Source organism: Danio aesculapii, chromosome 1 (assembly GCF_903798145.1).
Source record: "Danio aesculapii chromosome 1, fDanAes4.1, whole genome shotgun sequence".
Taxonomy (NCBI): Eukaryota; Metazoa; Chordata; class Actinopteri; order Cypriniformes; family Danionidae; genus Danio; species Danio aesculapii.
The window spans coordinates 50,314,687-50,337,804 of NC_079435.1; the positions used below are offsets into that span (position 1 = coordinate 50,314,687).

General features: G+C 35.5%; 1 protein-coding gene across 1 annotated transcript in view; it reads left to right on the top strand.

Moving 5' to 3' along the window:
• Window positions 1–944: 944 nt before the first annotated feature.
• The window catches only part of LOC130232255 (dystrophin-like), a 62,977-nt gene continuing 40,803 nt past the window's right edge, over window positions 945–23,118 (top strand). Inside the window, 9 exon segments of the mRNA XM_056462049.1 lie at window positions 945–1,097; window positions 9,144–9,205; window positions 11,700–11,774; window positions 15,275–15,476; window positions 18,158–18,243; window positions 20,857–20,915; window positions 20,917–21,015; window positions 22,110–22,226; window positions 22,228–22,277. Of these exon segments, the coding sequence (XP_056318024.1) occupies window positions 1,078–1,097; window positions 9,144–9,205; window positions 11,700–11,774; window positions 15,275–15,476; window positions 18,158–18,243; window positions 20,857–20,915; window positions 20,917–21,015; window positions 22,110–22,226; window positions 22,228–22,277 (770 nt within the window). The 5' untranslated portion in view covers window positions 945–1,077.

A 23,118-nucleotide genomic window follows, 5' to 3' on the forward strand; every position in this document is an offset into this window, starting at 1 on the left:
AACTGTCGTAAGTTTGACAAGGTAAGCTTAACGGTAAGTTTTACCATTTTAGCATGAAAACAATTTGTCGAAATGAAGAGACATTCAAATAATTTGCACATCTTAAGCACGCTAATAAATTTAATTCCCGTTTTAAGAACAATGCTGTCTTTAAAAAAAATCATAATTTCAGCGATTTCCACAAAACGTTTTTTTTCCCTACAGTTTGGAAAGATCAGGCATTTTATCAAATAATTTATATTATTATCAAATTTTTCACTATTTATCGAATCACACAGTGGCAAAACATCATACTCGTATTAACATTCCTTTTTCGCAATTTCAAGAACTTTCATTGTCATTTAAGCGTTTTCCACAAAATGTTCTGAATTAAACAGTCAAATAGTTTAAATGTTCTAATGTTTGATGTGAGTGTTAGCACCTGTCTGTGGTATTTTATTTTAATTGTCAAGCAAGCGCTTTAATAATTTGAAAAACGCAGGGTGAGTTTTATCATTTTAGCCTGAAAAAAATCATTACACTGAACAATTTGTCGAATCATAGAGGCAGTCAATTTGTACATTTTAAGCGCTTTTCCCCCAGTTTGTAAAGATCAGGCGTTCTAACAAATAATTTATTATGATTTTTTTCACAATGTAACGTTATCGAATCACACACAATTTATCGAATTACTCAATTTATCGAATCACAAAGAGGCATAACGTCATAGTCGTATTAATACATTCCATTCCCGCGTTTTTAAAGAACTTTTAACGTCATTTAAGCTATTTCCTCAAAACGCTCGGAATTAAACACTCAAACGCCCCATCGACCCTCTAAAATGCGGTCTAGGTAGGTGGCTTGCTAGGTTGTGAGCGAGTGAGCGAGATAGAGAAAAGAGTTGGAGGGGGAAGGGAGCAGGAGGAAAAGCTCCGCCTCGTCTGAACCGCTTTGGCTGAGGAGATCGCAGGGAAGTCGGATGCTATTTCCACTGTAGAGAGGGAACACCGCGGAGGTGATTCGCCCCCCAAACAACATCGAGCCATCGGGATTTAAAAAAAAGAAACACTTTGGATTCGGCGTTTGCTGGGAGGCGAGATGAGGGAGAACTTGAGAAAGTAAGTACGCGCTAACAGGAATAAATGTCGGCGAGTAGAGGACGCCGAAGGAGTTTTGCATTCGTCCATCTGCCGTATAGCTTCTTTCCTTGCTCGTTTTCATTACAGCCTAAGCAGGTGCTTGTTCGGGTTTTTACAAGGAGCCCGTGCAGCCGGGGATGTCCGAGTCTTAGCGACATGCCAGTTCAGCGCTTGAATTGTTTTTTTTCTAATGCCAAACACATCGATAGTTCTGATGCATCTGCTGTGCCCTTCTTGCAGCACGCACGCCGATAAACCCAACGCGCTGTTCATATTGTCATTAATGTTTTGAAGCTGTATTTGATCGAAATCCTTATGTTGATGAGAAGGCTTGGCCTTTAAAGGCTCCATATTCGTGCGCTTCCCACAAGTTAACAGTATGGCAAACAGAAGATCACTGTTTTGGTTCTAACCACATACTTATGGCTGCGTTTGCGTTCAACCATAACCCAGAACCACAATTAGAGGCTTCTGCGTGAAGCGTGTGTGTGTGGGGGTACCCGTGCTGTTAGATGCAGGCAGGCATGCATGTAGGTGGGCATTCCTTTTTTTTCTTGCCCAAACCCACATTACTGCTGTACTTCCGCTCATGCACTGCCTTGAGATGTACAGGTATGGAGATCTCTGTGGGAAATTTGCCATCAGGCCATTGGCATGCTCTACTGAGACTACCTGAATCTAGAGGGCGCTGCCACTTACTGACTGTGTCTCTAAGCATAGCTGTGATGCCCAGAAATTCTGTGCATGTTTGGGGCTTTTTAAACTTTTAGACACTGAAGACCACCCTTCTTTAAATAGAGAAGAATAATATACAGTTGAAGTCAAAATTATTAGCCCCCCTATGAATTTGTACCTGAATATTTGTACATGATTTTTTTTCCTTTTTTTTTAATATTTCCCAAATGAGGAAGGAAATTTTCTGAGTGTCTGATATTTTTTCTTATGGAGAAAGTCTTATTTATTTTATTTCGGCTAGAATAAAAACAGTTTAAACATTTTAAGGTCAAAATTATTAGCCCCTTTAAGCTCTATTTTTTCGATAGTCTACAGAACAAACCATCGTTATACAATAACTTGCCTAATTACCCTAACCTGCCTAGTTAATAGTTAACCTAATTAACCTAGTTAAGCCTTTAAATGTCACTTTAAGCTATATAGAAGTGTCTCGAAAAATATCTCGTCAAATATTATGTGCTGTCATCATGGCAAAGATAAAAAAATCAGTTATTAGAAATGAGTTAATAAAACTGTTTATGTTTAGAAATGTGTTGAAAAAATCTCTCTATTAAACGGAAATTGAACAGGGGGGCTAATAATTCAGGGGGGGGGTGGGGGGGGCAATAATTCTGACTTTAAATTACTTATTATGTATACAAACTATTTTAAGAAAAAATATATTTCTATAATTAATTGCACTTAATTTATTAGCTTTTATTGTGCCAGTGCATATTTTAGCAGTTTTTCATTAATAATTAAATTGCCATTCAAATGTAATATATCTTCAGTCAGAATTATTCATACTTCTAAAAACTTTCCTAAATTAAAATAAAAATGTTTTGCATTAAATGCTGCTCGGTTGTGCTATGTACAACTTTTTTTTTTTGAGAACGATAATTCTATAAAATGTTTCTCAGTCGCCAGCTGAACATATTCAATGAGAATCATGTGTGCACTTGCTTCTGAAAATTCAGCTTTGGCATGAAAACATTATTTTGACGTTGACATTTTAAAATGTTTTCTAAGTGAAAACGGTCCAATTAAATTGCAGTTGTATATAATAATATGTTTGTTGCAGTACAGTAGCAGGGTTGGAAACTGCATGTACTCATACTTGAATAAGTTATTATTCTACAGGGATATTCCATATATTGTGAATTAATCTACAGTTGAAGTCAGAATTATTAGCCCTCCTTTGAATTTCTTTTCTTTTTAAAATATTCCCAAACTATGTTTAACACAAGCAAGAAAATTTTCACAGTATGACTGATAATATTTTTTCTTCTGGGGAAAGTCTTATTTGTTTTATTTTGGTTAGAATAAAAGCAGTTTTTATGTTTTAAAAAACATTTAAGGTCAAAATTATTAGCCCTTTTAAACTATATGGTTGTCCAATAGTCTACAGAACAAACCATCATTATACAACAACTTGTCTAATTACCCTATCCTGCCTAGTTAACCTTGTCAACCTAGTTAAGCCTTTAAATGTCACTTTAAGCTGTATAGAAGGCTTGAAAAATATTTAGTAAAATATTATGTACTGTCATCATGGCAAAGATAAAATAAATCAGTTATTAGAAATGTGTTATTAAAACTATTATGGTTAGAAATGTGTTGAAAAATCGTCTCTCTGTTAAACAGAAACCGGGGAAAAAAATAAACAGGGAGGGCTAAAATTCAGGGGGTTTAATAATTCTGACCTCAACTGTATGCTTTCCATGATTTTATAGTCTTGTAACCTACAAGCATCAGCTGTATCACTTCCATTTATAAATCTTCTTTTGTTGCCTCTTAGTACAGAAACATATCCATAGCGCACTTCAGAATCTTGAAGGACATAGTAGGTAATCTGGGGGAGGTTTTATCAAATATTTTATTAATTAGGGCTGCACGATATAAAAAATCTAACATTGCGATATTTTTCTATTCTGCGATATATTGCGATATGAGTACAATTTCATTAAATGAGTTAAATAATTTTTAGACCACAGAGAGTCAGGACCTCAGTTTAACATCTCATCCGAAAGACGGCACTCACTGAGCAGTATAGAGTCCCCTTCACTATACTGGGGCATTAGGATCCACACAGACCGCATGTTGAGCGCCCTCTGCTGGCCTCACTAACACCACTTCCAGCAGCAACCTTGCTTTCCTATTTGGTCTCTCATCCAGGTACTGACTGGGCGCAGCCCTGCTTAGCTTCAGTGGGCCACCATGTTGCAGAGAGCTAGCTGCCGACGACTACACTATGCTATCCGAACTGTGCCCAGGCGTGTTTCCCGGTTCATTTGTAAAGTGTAAGTGCATCGAAACGGTGCTGTTCAGTTAGCTGGCCCAGTTGAAAGAGGTGTTACAAAGTGCAGTTTAGTTGGGCTTTGGCGTGGTACGCTTGTAACGTGAGTGTAAAGCGCGCCTGAGCGCGAAACTGAAGACATGGCGTGACTTTTAAGGAACTATTTCATATGGATTTATTAATTATGCTTACTTTTCAATAAACATGAAGTGTCATAGTTTATTAAAGATGCAAGCTCCTCCTTCAGCAAACCTCTTAATCCCTGCAGCACGAGGGCTTTATGAACATTTATGAGGGTCAAAAGTGCTGGATCTGTTCGGCAAAATATTTGACTGTGTGTCACTGCATATCAAACGACTAAAAATAATACAAAACAATATAACGAAAGCAATCTCCACTGTGCTGAGCGAGAGTGCTTCTCTTCCTGTTAAACTGAACAGTCGCATTATCTATGATGTAAGCATGCTCAGGATCGGAAGGTAAAGATGCAGTGTGAGTGCAGGCCATCGGGGGAGAGGAAAGGGGGGACAATCGCACTTCGACATAATTCAAGGCAACTTTAGCTAGTGTGAGTACGCCCTTAGTGGTCCAAGTGTGAAAGTGGTTCCGCCAACCTCATATTGTTTGCATTTCAGAGACACTGATGTTTTCTTGTGCCCTTTTTAAAATCTTCCTTCATATTTTCATTTCGACTGCTCTTTTTTTTCTCTCTTCAGAATCTTTTCTTCTGGAAAACACTGCATGAAAGTTCACTTTCATCTAATTTTCGTTGATGGTTGAAACCTCAGTCTGTTTTTCCTCTACTAAAAACACTGTAGGGTCTGGGTATAATTTATAGTTTTGAAGTTTCTCCACCTTATTAGAATTCAGCACAGCCACTTAGCTGGCTTAAGCCCAAAATCACAAAAACATTCTGGCCCATAGCAACACTTCAAAACAAGGCATCTCAGTAGTGTAAATTGCATTTCCACTAATGGATTCATTTAGAGCCCTTGTAACAAAACAGCCACTGTTGTGAATGCTGAAATGTAAACTCGCTGCTTTAAGATTCAAATGAAGAGGACCCAGAACAATAACTTAGATGCTCGGAATGATTCCCATGGTCAGAAGCAGGATTTAAATAAAGCACTTTAAATGTGTATTCATGTAAAGTATCAGACAAAGTGATTATGAGTTTTTGGCACAGAGGAGATTTCGGCAGTTTAAGCTCCATCAGCTTGAGATTTGAACACACCCAAAATACAGTGTCTGTCCCGTCTTCTTTACTTACTTTTCTTACTTTCGTTTAAATTTAATATGAAAATGTTAAAATAAAATAATAAAAATGGATTATATTGTCCAGAAAATGCATACTAAGACCTGGAAATTTCCATTTGTCCTACGTTTTTAAAAGGGATACATCTCTTAAAATAACCCAAATGTCAGAATATCCATTAAAGTTGTTAGATAAGTTGTTCTTCAGTAGAAGATTAATAATGATTTTAGCTGAATCTGTGGTGCTAATGCAAGTCAACGGGTTTCTACACATTAATAATAAAAATCATGCAGGGAAAACAAAATGAATACTCCAGACAATGTGGATTAAAGATAAAGTTGGTAAATAATGCTCAAACACAATACCTCAAATTATTGGTACAAATTTAACGTCACCTGTATTTTTATTAAAAAAAAATATGTCTTAAAGTGTTGGTGACTTGAATTTTATGAACAATGATCTTTAATGAATTCCTGAAGGATAAAAAAGAGTTATCTACACAAGGCTCCAGATTAAAGACTGATTTATACTTCTGTGTGAAGCGCACACGTTGCTCCAGTGCTGATGACGACGCTCTAATCATCAATTGCTTTAGCACCTCTTGAAAAATGTAACTACACATCGCAACGACGCGTAGCGCAAGCTCTGTGATTGGTTAGCTTGTTAGCTGTGAGCAGTGTGGGCGGGACTGAGAGCTTTGCGAATCTATTGGAGCAAGTGTTTACAAGCTTCGAGTCCTGTAAAGTAACATTTGATGTAAGCTGTTGCTTTTGTTTACCTTATGATAAAAGTTGTTGCACGTCCACCAGTTCCCGCCTCTGAATGAGTGAGTTTTAGCTACTTGTACGTTAAGGTAGCGTTAAAAAAACACCTATGAAGAAACACGACACAGAGGAACTTAAAAATCTACTGCCAGCTAGCGTTTCAGAAGTGGTATTGCAGAGCAACACAAACAGCATGCAGAAGTATAAATACACGACTACGCGCAAGGCATGCACCGTGGGTCACGCCGATCACTCGATGCAGAAGTATAAACTTAACATTTAAGAGCATTGGCACCCGTGCTGCTAAGTGGCATAAACACCTGATTTGGTTGTGCTGTACATGTAATATTAAAAATATTATATAATTTATTATCGCTGTTTCTACAGGAAAAGCGTGATAGTATTTGGTGATTTTATTTTATTATTTTATATTTATTTATTTTTTTAATAAGAAAAAGCCTTCTAACCATGTTGGTGTACAATGTTTCAGCTGTTTTTAATGTCAGTGTTCTGGAGAATGACAGCACTGTTAAATTTGGCTTCAAACTAGTTTAATTGGTGGTTTGTATTGGAGAGCTCTCTTGCAGACTTGAAAATTGTTGTTTTGTGGTCTTGTAAATGACTGGTCAAGTGATACATATGCACTCTAGCTTGTGCAGCTCAGGTTTTTTTTATTCTAACCAAGCTGAAAAATGGCTTGTGTAATGTATGGTTCAAACATTTAGTGCTTTTTTGTTCCACATTGGTGCGTTACTAATCACTTTGGCAAAATGATATGGCGTTAATGGGATCGCTAACAAGATTTTCTTGTTTTGACAGAAAAAAAGGTCACAAAATTCAACCATTTACTCGCAGTCTGCATCCAGGAATTAAGAATTTGTCATCATTTTTCACCCTCATGTTGTTCCAAATTTGAATAGTTTTCCTTTTATATGTTTAGGGATTCTACGATTAACCGATTTGCCTATTAACTGCGATTTAATTTGTCACGGTTAATTAATCGTAAAGGGTTCTCAAAACCCGTTTATGCACGGAGCAAAACTGCTGCAACTAAACAAAGTTATGCTAACTGGGTGCTAGTTGCTAGCTTGTCACAATACACATGCACACTGGATTAAAGGCTAATTTTAACTATGGCTGGGGTTATTAACCAAGGGCTGTTCACAAATCTCAAATGTATTGATCAAAAGTGATGTGGTTACCAATTAATACAGCACAAAAAATTAATAATAATAATAATAATAATAATAATATAATAAAACTATTTAAACAAACTAGTGCCCAGTTGGCATAAACAAACAACTTTAAACTAGTGCCCAGTTAGCCTAACTTTGTTTAGTTTCAGCAGTTTTGTTGCGTGCAGAAACGCAGTGTTGTGTTTCGTTGCGTTTAATAAAACAAACAACTTTAGACAAGTGCCCAGTTAGCATAACTTTGTTTTTGCAGCAGTTTTGTTTCATGCAGAAACACAGTGTTGCATTGTTGCATTAAATAAACAAACAACTTAAAACTAGCGCCTAGTTGGCATAACTTTTAGTTGCAGCAGTTGTGTTCCATGCAGAAATGCGGTGTTGAGAAGCCTTTACGATTAATTGACGAATTATAGCGTGGTTAATAGTGAAATCAATTAATCGTTGCATCCCTAAACACTTAAGGGAAAAACTACACAAATTTGGAACAACATGAGGGCGAAAAATAATGACAGATTCTTCATTTTTGGATGTATATGTATTTTAGATGTACACTGCAGACAGTGAGTAAATGGTTGAATTTTGTGACTTTTTATTGGTCAGTACAACTACATTTTATTAGAGATCCGGCTAACTGCATTTTGTCATTGCAGCCTTTGACTACATTTGCTCTCTTTAAAAGGGAAATACTAGATAATATGTAGCTTAGATTTACATTGGACAAATACTTCTTTACATTAGACTTATATATTTATATATATATATTATTTATTTATTTTTGGATTTATTTATTCTGTGTACTGTCATTTATTTTCAGTATAAAATTATTACTTATGTTTAAATGCCAAAAACTTTCTTCACTTACTTTTAAGTTTAAAGAGATATGAACTATTGTTTGTTTTATTATTAATATTTTGTTACTGAGCAGCAATAAATAAAACTTGATAACATAAGGAGTATTGTTTTGGTATTAATGAATGTATAATAATCGCAATAAACATGTTACCGTGATTATTTCTCAGACTATAATTGTACAACCAAAATCTATTATCATTGCATTCCTATACATGTTACATAAAAGGTATGTTTTTAAAAAGCATTATTTTCAGCACTAAAGACAAATGGGACTCCAAGGTTGCTTAAAACAAGATACATGTTGGTTTACTTGTGTATAACCAAATACAAAAAGCAATTGCATAGTTTCTGAACACTAAGAATATATTGCAATCATTGAATGGACTGCTATTTTAAAATGTGCCTGCTGTCTTTTAAAAGAACAACCCATTTCTCATTCCCTTCCATTATACTCAAAATAATGGCCAGGTTAGGAGATCCTTATAAAATTCACATTCTGCCTTCCTGAAAATAATTTCACACCGGTTTTAAATCAACACGAGGACGAGAGCTTTTGAGTGAGCTGCTCTTTTAAAAGAGAGATGTGTTATCCTAGGCTACACAACTGACAAATAGTATTGGCTTTTTGTTGGGATAGTCCTGCTTTAATGGATGCATTAAACGCTCTTCACTATCTGTTAAAGATGCCCTTTATTTGGAGAAAACAGTTTATAGCTTGAGTTTGAGGACTCCAAGAGATTTATTGTTTGATGTAAAACGACTCAAGGCTCTTCCAGAACACTTTATCACTGTGTCTTAATCTATATTACATGAGATGGATGACATTGAACCGTAGCAGTAAATATGAGTCATAAACACTGTTATGAATGTTGCATAGCCTTTGGCAGCTTTGGGTGTTTGTTATAATGCGTGTTTACAGAATTCCATCATGTCTTCTTTTTTTTTTTTTAGTCACCAGACCCAAACAACATGTTGGGACCACCCAAAGATGGCAGAACTCTACCAGTCATTAGGTAAGCTTGATTCAGATCTGACTATGTGGAATCTTGAATGTGTGCTGAATATTTATACTATTGAGTATACACTCGCCGGACACTTTATTAGGTACACCTTAGAAGTACCGGGTTCGACCCAATTTTGCCTTCAGAACTGCATTAATCCTTTGTGGCATAGATTCAACAAGGTACTGGAAATATTCCTCAGAGATTTTGGTCCATATTGACAAGATAGCATCATGTAGTTGCTGCAGATTTTGTCGGCTGCACATCCATGATTTGAATCTGCTCTTACGCCACATCCTAAAACTGCTCTATTGGATTGAGATATGGTGACTGTGGAGGCCATTTGAGTACAGTGAACTGATTGTCATGTTCAAGAAACCAGTCTGAGATGATTCACGCTTTATGATATGGCACGTTATCCTGCCGGAAGTAGCCATCAAAAGATGGGTACACTGGTCATAAAGTGATGGACATGGTCAGCAACAATACTCAGGTAGGCTTGTGCCGAGAAAATATCCCCCACACCATTACATTACCACCACCACCAGCCTGAAGCATTGATACAAGGCAGGTTGGATCCATGCTTTCATGTTGTTGACGCCAAATTGTGACCCTACCATCTGAATGTCACAGCAGAAATCGAGACTCATCAGACAAGGCAACATTTTCCAATCTCCCATTGTCTAATTTCGGTGAGCCTGTGCGAATTGTAGCCTCAGTTTCCTGTTCTTAGCTGACAGGAGTGGCACCCGGTGTGGTACTCTGCTGCTGTAGCCCATCCGCCTCAAGGTTGGGCGTGTTGTGTGTTCAGAGATGCTCGTCTGCATACCTCGGTTGTAACGAGTGGTTTATTTGAGTTACTGTTATCTTTCTATCAGCTCGAACCAGTCTGGACATTCTCCTCTGACCTCTGGCATCAACAAGATATTTGCGCCCACAGAACTGCCGCTTACTGGATATTTTCCTTTTTTGGACCATTTTCTGTAAACCCTAGTGATGGTTGTGCGTGAAAATCCCAGTAGATCAGCAGTTTCTGAAATGCTCAGACCAGCCCATCTGGCACCAACAAACATGCCAAGTTCAAAATCACTTAAATCACCTTTCTCCCCCATTCTGATGCTCGGTTTGAGCTGCAGCAGATCTTCTTGACCATGTCAACATGCCTAAATGCATTGAGTTGCTGCCATGTGATTGGCTGATTAGAAATTTGCGTTAACAAGCAGTACCTAATAAAGTGGGCGGTGAGTGTATTATACACTACTAGGATTTTGCTGGTGGCTTGCACCAGTACCACTCAAAAAAGTTGCACAGGTTTCTTTTAGCCAACAATACATTGTTTATTAGTCAAAAAGTCTTGTATTAGTCTTATTCCAATAATCATTAGAATATTAAGTAAAGATCATGTTTTCTGAAAACATTCTGTAAATATCCTAGCTTAAAATATATCGACATTTAATTTGTGATTAAGACTATGCATTGCTAAGAACTTGGGCAACTTTTCAGGTGATTTTTGCAATGTTTCATTTATTTATTTTTGTTTGCACCCTAAGATTCTAGATTTTCAAGTTGTATCTTGGTCAAATGTTTTATTTATTCTGCTTTCAGATGAATAAATCTCAGTTTCAAAAAACTTGACTCTTGGACCTTGTGGTCCAAGGTTAGATTCAATGTAGGTCTTTGTTTTCCATTTATATATATATATATATATATATATATATATTATATATATATATATATATATATATATATATATATATATATATATATATAATATATATATATATAAAATCACATAAATCAACAGTTTTTTTTCTTTCCTGTGGTAATAAGAAATATTATTTAAGCACCAGATTAGCATATTAGAAGGATTCTTGATATTTAATGACTGCTGTAAATTCATCTTTGCCTTCACAGAAATAAATTATAGCTTAAAATATTCAAATAAAAGTCTTTTATTTACAAAATTAAAATATTTCACAGTGTAACTTTTTTTAATGCAGTTTTGAATAATTAATGCAACCTTGCTGAGCATTAGAGACTTCATTAACATTAAAGCAAATCTTATCAATGTATATTTAATGCTCTAGTCTTGTCAAAAGTGACTATAAAACTGTGATTCATCAAATCACATTTTCATTAAAATCACAATTTGAAGTACATTGACATACATACAAATAATACATACCATTTAATAGCCTCGTTGTCTAGACCTGCTGTGAAGATGTTATACCGTTCACGTTTTAATCTCTGTTGTGGTGTAATTGCCCTTAAGTAAAATGTCAGATTTTTAGATGAAACCGTTTTGATCAATGGAGTAATAATGGAGAAACTAATTGGATGAAACTAGCTGGATGTTTCTCGCCTGTTTTTCAGATCCTAACAAATAAGATCAAAATTAAAAAATTGTCAGATGCAGAGATGAGAGGCTTTACTGTGTGACAGTAATGAATGTTGCATGATCAGCTTACTAACAAAACGTTTGTCACATTTTCTCTCGCTAAAACAGCGGATCTCAACAACGTGCGGTTCTCGGCATACAGGACGGCAATGAAGCTCAGACGAATGCAGAAAGCCCTCTGCTGTAAGTCCACACCAGTTACGTTTTATGTTGGCTTTCTAAATGGCTAAAATAATGCTAAACCAATAATATTTGGTGATGCTTTATAATAGCTACACACTTTGAATCCTTTATTAAGCATTAGCAATAGTTAATTCAATATTTGTTAAGCATTAGCTACATTACAAGACATCCATCATTAACAAAGTATGAAAATACACTCATTATACATGTGCTAAGTAAAGAATACAGCATTTGTAGATTTAGTTATGAACTGCTTACTAACGTCAATTAATGTAGAGTTAATGCTTAACAAATAATACATTAACTATTTGCTAATGCTTAATAAATGATTTATAATGTGTAGTTATTATGAAGTGTTACCAGATATTTCTACTATTGTCTAAAAGCAAGTCGGAGAAACTGCTTGTAAAATGGAAGAAGTTAGCAGTTAGCTTTCTGTTAGCTAAAAGTTAGCTTTCTCTGTCAGATTTCATTGTAAGTTGTGAATAATATTAACAATGATTATTAAAAAAGCTGTTTAAAATGACTGAGTTCTTTGACATTTGATTACACTACAGGGCTTGCTAAGTTGCTAAAGCAAACAGTAGTGATTATTGCGGTTAGCAAATTGCTAACCCTTGTGAGCTAAATGATACTTCAAATTGCTATGTGATGCTTTGAATGAATGATACTTTCCTGTTTGTTAACATTGTAATTCTAGCCAAGTTATGTATATTTTAATTTTTAAGTACTGTATTTGCTTTACATTCCAGTGGAGTTCGTTTTTAGGAAAAGTAGTTGAAGATCACTTCAGTAAACATGACTGAAAGCATTTTAACGTCTGTGCTAAAAAAGAAGTATATTGCGCCATCCCATAAGTGCGCTTCAAGTGTGCTTCAGATTTTTTTTACCTGCTCTTAGCTTTTGTTCCTCACATATTGACATTTTTGGACATTTATTCAGGCATGCAGCCAATGATTGTTTATTTCCTGCCAGGTAGATCTGTATTGGCTACAATTCAAATGTCCGCTGATCACCTTGCTTAAACACTTAGATATATACACTAGATATTGCATACGGAGCCTGAGCATGCATCAATAGCCCTGCCACATTTCTACAGTGTTTCCAGGACAAATGTCATTTAGCCGCACTAGTCAAGATTAGTGCCAATGTGAAGATGCTGGACTTTAGCGCTGTGTACGGGTGTAGTAACTAGCAAACAAACAAAACAAAGCACAAAAATAGAACATTTCATAGGTAAGATTTAGTTTTTTATGATTTTGTACGTTACAACTTTTGTGCTAAACAAGTATTGATAATAATACAGTCTCTTACTGCACTGACCATAGAGCAAAGTAGCACCCAACCCGCACTTAAATACTAGGCTTATGCTAGTTTTGTTAAATAAAATCAGCAAACAAATGAAATATGACAACAAGATGCTGCGGTGCTAGAAACTTGTATTATAGTCGGCTGAGTAAACAAGTCATTCATAACGGAGATTCATTCACAAACGAATCGCTCACTCCATTAAAATAACAAGTGAAAGCAGGAGAGGAGGTGTGTGTTTCAGGACACAGATTAGATCAAATTTAACAGTAAGGGAGATAATACATTTCCATGCACATAAATACATGATCTTTGTCGCAATGCCCGTGCGGCTACTAAGCCATCGATGTAGAAAAGTGATGTAAAATGATAATTTTCGTAATTTAAAAATAAAAATTTGCATGCTGACCTCCGGGAAAACTCCTGATCATAGATATATGTAGGCTATATATGCGTATATATCTCGGGCTTTGGATCGCCAGTCATCCACTGCACCTTGGTCCCACATTCATTTCAAAGGAGCGCTATGCTGTACTAAAATGGCGGCTCTATTGACGCATTCCTTCCAATAGACAACAGTACCGTAGGCAACATCTAATGTAAATAACTATGGCTTAAACACAGTAGATTCTTTCTGATTGGATGGTTTAACAAATTTTCCTCTTCATTGATGAAAACGTCAGTACATTTTTGTCACGTTTTTTTCATTTAAAACTTATTTTATTTATTTATTTATTTATTTATTTATTTATTTATTTATTTAATTTGTCTAGTTTCCATCAGTGAAATAATGTCATTGACAAATAATATTATTCATTTATCTATAACAGGTCTAAACAAACCTATTTTTCACTTGTGTAAAAATATTTGGACTATAAAACATATTTTAGTAGAATATTATATTTATATTTAATATAATGGTTTCCACTACATTCATTCTTCCGGGGCGCCACACCCAAATTCACCCCACCACTGCTACATTACTACTCAATCAAAACATTCAGTCGTTGTTTTCTTAATAGAAGGTTATAATTGCACCAAAATGTGTTAAAAGGTAAGTGAATTATAACAGCGCAAACTTTTCTGTAACCGTAGTGCTGTGCATTATTTGTTTAACCCTTTAAGGTGACATGCTGACTGACTGACTGACTGACTGACAGATGCGTGAGGCCAGCAAACAGCATAGCTTTCAGTTAAGATGAACACAGTTTCCATAATTATACTTTATAGATAATGCTTTATAATACTTTAAAATGTATAGATGACTTTATCTTGCTGGACTTTATGGCTGTTTCACTTTACTTCAGGACGCAATAATGCCGCTCTGTAGGTATATTGGAGACATTCATAAATATTCCTAGTCAATCTAATAAATGTTGGAGACATACTCTCTACATAAATGCACTAAATCACACTTCAGCAGTATTTATTTGAAAGCGCACGAGAAAACCTGCACCTGAGCAGCGTATATTTGAAGGCGCACAAGAAGTTTTGTACACGAACAGAGGAAATAAGTGCTCAAGAAAAAGGATTTGCATACTCGTATTACATAAATGCGATCTCGACTTGTAATACTGTACTCACAACATTTGCCATTGAAATAACGCCATAGGTAGTTGGTAGATCTGTGTAAAAGGCTCAACCGAGTCTGCCGCCACAGACTCCTAGAAAAATCCTTGGAGAAAAAAATCCTAGAGAAAAACACTAAATAGACATTTGTAATTGTATTAGAGAACATTTTTATCATGAAATATGTTAAGGAAAAGGAGTGTTTAAAAAATGACTCTTCTGGAGGAATTTTAGAATATTTATCATTGATGACTTTTTATCAGTGTTGTTGCTATTTGTATGCTTTTTTTATGTAATGCATCATTAAGAAACAGTTATGATTGTAAATATTATGGAATACTTAGTACAAGTATTGCCATGAATATAGCCAATGTTTCTTATACAGCATTGAAACATAAATAAATATCAGGTCTAAATCAGCCAAAGATCCAACACAAAAAAACACTCAGCAAAATATTGCTTAATCGTTATCAAATAAATTACATTTTTGTCTATATCACATTACATATCATCTCCTGCTAGTTTATCTCTGGCAACCAACAAGAACTCTCTTAAAACAGCATATACACCTTCTAGTCTACTCAACACTTTAGCAACTTTTCCCTTTTCTCCTCTGTGCGCAGTGGATCTTCTGAGCATGCCTGCAGCCTGTGAAGCCTTTGAGCAGCACAATCTCAAACAGAATGAGCAGTTCATGGACATCGTGCAGGTGATCAACTGTCTGACCAGCATCTACGACCGTCTGGAGCAGCAGCACAGCAGCCTGGTCAACGTGCCTCTCTGTGTGGACATGTGTCTCAACTGGCTGCTCAACGTTTACGATACGTACGTTTGACCTGTTATTTTATTATTGTTGCTTTGCTTGTTTAAACGGCTCCCATTTTGGTCTTTTTACAAGAGGTGAAAATAAGACTTTTATGTCTCCAGAATGTGGCTGTAATGTTTCAAACCGAAATGCCCATCAGATCATTTATTATACCCTGTTGAAAATGTCTATTTTTGGGTCAGAAGGTGTTTTTTGCGCCTGTGCCTTTAAATGAAAACAAGCTGGTTCTCCTGGCCTACTCTTGGGATATTTTGTTTAATAACCAAGGATGAATGTAGGGATAGACCAGGGTTGCACAGACTAGTCGACTTGTCCAGATAAATTCTCTGCTAAGATGCTTTTTGATTGAGTCTTGCTGTGCAGATCACATGGTTTTTGACCTAAAGTAAGTGGTAGCATACACATTATGGTAAGCTCATTTAATGAAACCTCCCTTGGATTCATTCATTCATTTATTTTCCTTTGGCTAAGTCCCTTATTTATCAGCGTTCGCCACAGCAAATGAACCGTCCACTATTCCAGCATATGTTTTACGCAGTGGATGCCCTTCCAGCCGCAATTGATTTTGCATGATAGGCGTCCTTTAAAACGTTCATGGGATAGTTCACTCAGAAATTAAAATTCTGTTATCATTTACTTGCCCTTCTGTCCTTTTGGAATATTGACATTACTTTCTCTGTAAAAGGCAAAGGTGAAATTTTGAAAATGTACTGGCAGCACTTTCTTTTTTTTTGTGCGTGACTACATGTGTTCCATGATCGAAAGGAGGTCAGATGGGGTTGAAAAACATGAGTGTGAGTAAATTGTAAAATTGGGGTGAACAAATCCTTTAAATATTAGAAGATCTGAGTCAGAGAATCAAGGAGCTGCTTCTCAGCATGTTTCTCTGTAGGACCACAGTAAGCCATAAATCATGCAGTGTTTGTACATGGAGGTGGTAGATTTCACAGAAGACCCCTGTCTGTCCCCCAAAGCAAACATAGAGGGAAAAAAAACATTGGAGGCTTTTTCATTCAGGCCGTCCTTTTACTTTGATTGTCTTGCGAAATAGTGTTTTTCACTGAAGAAATCCATTTAACAGAGTTCCTTCGGGAACTTCAAAAGTTTTCAATTTAAAAGTTATGTCTTAAATATTTAAGATATTTAATGAATAAAAAAGTCTTAGATTGCTTAATAGTATATTAGAAGTGATTAATAAACTCTACATTAATAAACGTTAGTAAGCAGTGTATAACTGCAGATACAAATGCTGTATTCTTGACTTATAACCACGTTTATGTGATTATTGATTGAACGTTTTATACTGTTAATGATTTATTTTTCATTACTAAATTAAGTATTGCATTATTTACAAACCAGTTATTCAAGCATAGTTGGTTGTTTTTTAAGATCATTCAGAATGAGTTAGTAAATATTAATAAACTGTTAAAATTAACATTTATAATTCTTATTATTCAGGCATATTTAATAGTTAATTTGTTTGTTAATAAATGCTTCATTAACGCAACTTCATGCAGTTTTGTGACCAAATGTAAAGTGAGGACTATTTATGCCTTATAAATCTCTTATAAACGACAATTAAAGGCGTTAAATGTAGGCCTGTCACGAGATCTATTTTTTGTGGTACAATGTATTGCACCAAAATTTCTTGCAATAACCATATTATTGTCATTTTAAGATTATAATAGCATCATAGTGCAAGCGCACTCTTCCAAAGAACACATAATATTTTATTCTTAACAATATTTCATTTAATTATAGTCGTTTTAACAATTTAATAATTAGACATTGGAATCAGAATGTGAAAACGTGTATATATACTAAACAAATAATAAATGTTAACAAAAATGTCCAAGGTAAAAAAAAAACAAGAAAAAAGTTACAGATCTATTTTCAGTTGTCTGGCACCCACATGAAAATATACTATAGTGATTTGTAGTAAGTACTATAGTGTTTTTAACTCCTCCAATAGAGATAGAGAGGCTGCGCAATCAGCTATATGTTACATGCGTAGTCCCTTATCAGGGATCGCCACAGCGGAATGAACCGCAAATTATTCCTGCATATGTTTTATGTTGCGGATGACCCTTCGAGCAGCAATCCAGTACTTAGAAACACCCATACACTCTTGCATTTACACACACACACACACACACACACACACACACACACACACACACACACACACACATACACTATGGCCAGTTTAGTTCATCCTATTCACCTATAGCGCATGTCTTTGGACTGTGGGGGAAACCGGAGCACCTGTAGAAAACCCATCAGAACATGGGGGAGAACATGCAAACTCCACACAGAAATGCCAGTTGGTCCATCCGGGACTCGAACAAGCGACCTTCTTGCTGTGAGGCGACAGTGCTAACCACTGAGCCACAGTACCGCCCCATTATTAAAGATATTTTTATTATTATTCTGTTATTCTGATGTCTTCTTTTTTAAATCCTTGTTTATATCCAAGATTTAATCGTAACTTTTTAGTTTGTTTGTTTGTTTTTAAAATTGCAAACCTTTATTTTACCAAGCCATGATGCGGGGAGAATGTTTTGTTCCCGATCTTGTCTTTTTATCTGCAAAAGATAAAAAAGAAAAGAGCATTTGATGGTCTTGCTTTAGTCATTTGTCACCTTGTTATTTTATTTATTTCTTTATTTTTTTCCGGCAGAGGACGAGCTGGGAAGATTCGTACCCTATCCTTCAAAACAGGAATAATCTCTTTGTGCAAAGCTCACCTTGAAGATAAGTACAGATGTAAGTTTTCTTTTGCTGTTCTTATGTGTCTGTAAGCTGTAATAAGAGCTGGGGAATTTCATTGGGTTTCCAGAACTGTACTACTAGCAGCAGTTTACAGCTTTCTCAGGTGTTTGTAGTGTCATGTGGTATGTTGCTATTGTTTATTTGCTAATAGCACTGCTGTTAACTTTGCTGAAAAGCCTTGGAATTTGCTCAATCGGAGGATACAGCACACAGTATAGTGCAACAGCTGCTCGAAAAATAAATGTTTACACTCCTAGCAACCACTGGCATTTACATTTCTGACAAGTGTGTTAAAACGGTTCACAGTGATGATATAAACAAAAGTGCTGTAAAACTGAAGGCCATGTTTTCCCTATATTGCAGTTTTATTTATTCCCGTGATAGCAAAGCTTAATACACAGATGACCATTTTAGGTGGTCTTTCAAAATCATTCTAATACATCAATCACTTATTATCAGTTATTATTGGTGCTTGGTAACTAGTAATGGTTATTTTTATCAATATTTAAACCAGTTGTGCTGCTGAAATCTTTGTATTTTTTAAGGATACTTTGGTTGTAAAGCAGTGTTTCCCAGCCCTGTTCCTGATGGCACACCAACAGTACACATTTTCAGCATTAGAAGGGACTCTAAAACCTGAAACGAAGGAGTCAGATAAGAGAGACATCCAAAATGTGTGCTGTTGGTGTGCCTCCAGGAACAGGGTTAGGAAACACTGATGTAAAGACTTAAAAAAAACTATGAATTTAAAGCTGTTTAAAGCGTAAAAAGGATTACAAATAGGATTATTTTGCAGGTATTTCAGTTCCCTTTTGATCAATGTAACGCATCTATGCTGAATAGATGGAAAAACAGATTAAGTTAACTGAGTTAATTCATTTAGCAAAACTAAGTGGATTGAACATAAAACAAAGTTTTCCTCCAAAAAAAAAATGGTGATGTTTCTACTCATTTTAAATAAGTTGTTTGCAGCAAAAATCAATTAAACAAAAGCAAAGTTTTTGTTTAATTGCAAAGTATTGATGATGATGATAATAATAGATATTACTTGAGCACTTTTGATTGGTTGATTGATTGATTGGTTGATTGATTGATATATTTCTTATTTTATTATAGATATTTTTATATGTAATATTATTTTACAATGTTCATGTTTTACTGAATTGTTTTAGTAACATAATAATTGTAATAATTCCACAGGTTTGGCCACTAAATGTAAAAAAAGTAATTTAAATGTTTGTTAAAATGCTTTTCTGCTTACCAAGCCTGGACATAAGGCCCGCTCACACTGTGCCATTTTTAATAATCCTGAACGATTGTAGCATGTCAGACTGCACAAAAATGGCTCCCATGAAACGATTTATAATTATTATTCTGTCCAATTACTTTTGGACCCTTAACAAGTGGGAGGCACATACGCAAACTGATATAATTCCTACACCATTCACCTGATTAAGATGTAAATACCACCAAATTAAAAGCTGGCAGTCTGCCGTTAATGCACATTTTGTTTGCACAACTCTGTTTTCTGTGGTTACACTCAGTAAACAGCGGAGAGTTCGGTGAGCCGATGACCTTCACGGCCACAATAATTTCTGTTGAGCACGTGAACACAATGGCAAATCGGCGCTTGTTTAAGAACTTGTTCCACAGCGCTCAAATGTTTGGAGGTTTTTAAAATTTCAGTACCGATTGGTATCGAATTCCAGTATCATGAAGGGTACTATATTTCAGATGTTATAATAGGTCTACTTGAATTTAATTTGTAATTCTCTTATTATTGAAAAAAGTATTATTTGCATATAATATATTTCACCTAAAATGTATTAGTTCTTTTTGTTTATTTTGTAAATAACGGAACAACAAAAATACATTGAAATAAGATACAAACTATACCAAATGAATTTGTTACAAAAAGAGCATTTTTCCAACAAAATTAGGCTATACAAAGTGGTCAAAAAGTGTTTCAATGTTTCCTGTTGCTATTTTGGGTTTTTCATCTATTGTTTTTTTTTTTTTTTTTTTGTCTTATCTGGTAAGAATCTAAAGTAATTAATATTTCATTTTGTTAGTCGTTCTTTTTAAAAGATTGTTGCAGTTGTTTGTAGCTACTAAATCATATTGACAGGAACAGAATGAACCGATTCAGGTGTGCGTTGGAAACGTCAAAAAACGTGCAACCTAAAAGGCTCTACAAACTATTAAAATAAAATGGTCTATTGTTGCACAAACGTGTGAGGATTTTAGTGACTTTTCCACATACAACATAATCTATTTTACCATTAATGACAATACTACCATTTACAAATTACTGTGGCACCACCACTGTTTTGGAGCCATAGTATCGCGATACTACCATAGTAGCGGTAACCCATGCAACTCTAGTATCATGACAACCCAAGTCCAAAGTACAACAGAAACAGTACATTTAAAAAGATGTATTTTTATATTTAAATATAAACTCAAATGCAGTGTATTCCTGTGATTTCAAAACTGAAATTTTGGCATCACTACTTCAGTTACGTCATTCTTTGGAAATAATTCTAACATGCTGATTTGCTGTTGAAATAAATATAAATGTATGATATTCATAACTTCCTCTTGTAGTTTTATTTCGAGAGGTGGCCAGTGCCACAGGCTTCTGTGACCAGCGACGCCTCGGCCTTCCTCCTGCACGATGCCATTCAGATCCCCAGGCAGCTTGGTGAAGTGGCGTCTTTCGGAGGGAGCAATATTGAGCCCAGTGTGCGCAGCTGCTTTCAGTTCGTAAGTAACCATGGGCTTGTTGCATTCATCAACAAATAAGCTACCGTATAGATATACACTATTTTAGCATTTCTCTACACGTAATGTTAGTCTGTGTTAAATGCAACCCTGTTTTTCACAAGTTAATGCACTTTACACTACAGTTAGAGATGCATCTATCAACCAGGCATTTTTTTTTTAGTTTAGTTTCTTTTAATTCAGCCAATTACTGTTATGGACTTGCATACATACTGAACTGCAATGTTTTTATTCCAGAAATTGTGTAAACAGAGCTGTGCCACACAGGAATGACCGAACACCCACGCAAAAGCATAAGATTCTGCATTAACTTGAACAAATTTGATATGTTGACCTTTGCTCATTTCATATTTCCATGATTCCCTGATGCTTTCAGCGTTACATAAGAGGACTGTATGGAAATTTGTGTTTGGACAGTTTTCCATCCTAGCTCATGTTTAGGCAATTCGCTTGGAGTTGTAGGATTTAAATGTTGGACAAAATGAGCAGGATGTTTTTTTCTTTTTGTTTGTTTTTTACTTCATCTGTGAAAAACCTCTATCTATAGCTAAAATCAACATCTGTACTTAATGTTATATAGATGGGCTTCATTCTGTGTACTTGGGCTTCTGTTGATTTTAGTTTATGGACTATGGTTGAGTTTGAAAAATTCACTGGCAGAAGCCTTACCAATCTTGATATTAGATTGAGGTCATGTCCACATGTACATAGGTATTTTTATAAACAGTTTTTCCCACTTTCACATGTGCTGTGGGTCACGGTGATCACTTGACGCAGAAGTATAAATCAGCCTTTAGTCTCTGATTTATCAGAGGTCATCACAGTGAAATGAACCACCAACTACTCTAAACTAAAGTCAAATCATGGATTCTTTTAATGTTATGTATTGAACTTATACAATTTAATCGAAATTATTATCTTTATGATCAGTTAAAATGAATTGTTTAAATAAAATTTGACAATCACTATTTAAATCTGTAGAAATCTATAATCAGAATCAAAATTAGGATCATCACTAGTCACAGTATGTTTCAGCTTTTCATCAGTTAACTGTTTTCTTTTGCTCTGATTTGAAGGCTAATAACAAACCGGAGTTAGAGGCTTCAGTCTTCCTGGACTGGATGCGTTTAGAACCTCAGTCGATGGTTTGGCTTCCTGTCCTTCACCGTGTAGCGGCCGCTGAGACAGCAAAGCAACCAGGCTAAATGCAACATTTGTAAGGAATGTCCTATTATTGGCTTCAGGTATGGACCTTTTCTTCAGTACTATTCTTTCAGAGTGACTGATTTTTGCCTCAAGTGCTTTAAAAGTCTCAGCACTTTTTTGTACATTATTAAGCATTGCACCAAACTTCAAGGCAGACATTGAAAAAGATTAACTTTGTGTTTGAAGCAGCATTGTGTTCATTTTCTTCTGTTAGACGGTTTATTGGTGGGAGAACACAGACATACTTTTAAAAGTTTTATATATATATTTCACTTTAAAGGCAACATGACCGTGCTTATTTCTTCCTGATTTTATTTGCTTTGTTTTTTTCATATACATTTTTTTTTTGGCTCAGGTCTGACTGACTTTTATTTGGATTTTTAAAAAAAAATCTTTCTAGTAGTGTTGTCATGATACTGGAGTTCGATAACATTCGGTACTGAAATTTTAAAAACGTCCATTTCCTGCTGACATTTGAGCGCTGTTGAGCATGTTCTTATGCTGTGTTTCACACCAGACGTAGCATGTGCGAATAAATCACGCTATTTGCGCGTAAATAGACGCGTGAACATTTTGGGTTTACTTGCTGCTTTTACATGTCAAATTCACCTCACAATAGATATAGATTCGCATCATGGGCAGGGCTTCTGTCTGCCTGGTGACTCTAGCTATGTTGCTAAATGGCTACCATGGATTTTTTTTGAGATAGCAGCTGTGCTTTATGTTCATTAGGAAGGCTGAAAACAGCGTAGATTTGTTCCGCGCCGTGTCTGAGTCTCCAGAATTTCCCCAGAAACTGTACCTGCATGATGTAAGCTTTCAGCTGTGCTTCAGACTGAGCTGAGCCAAGTTTGATGAGCTGTTGTCCAGTGATTGGTT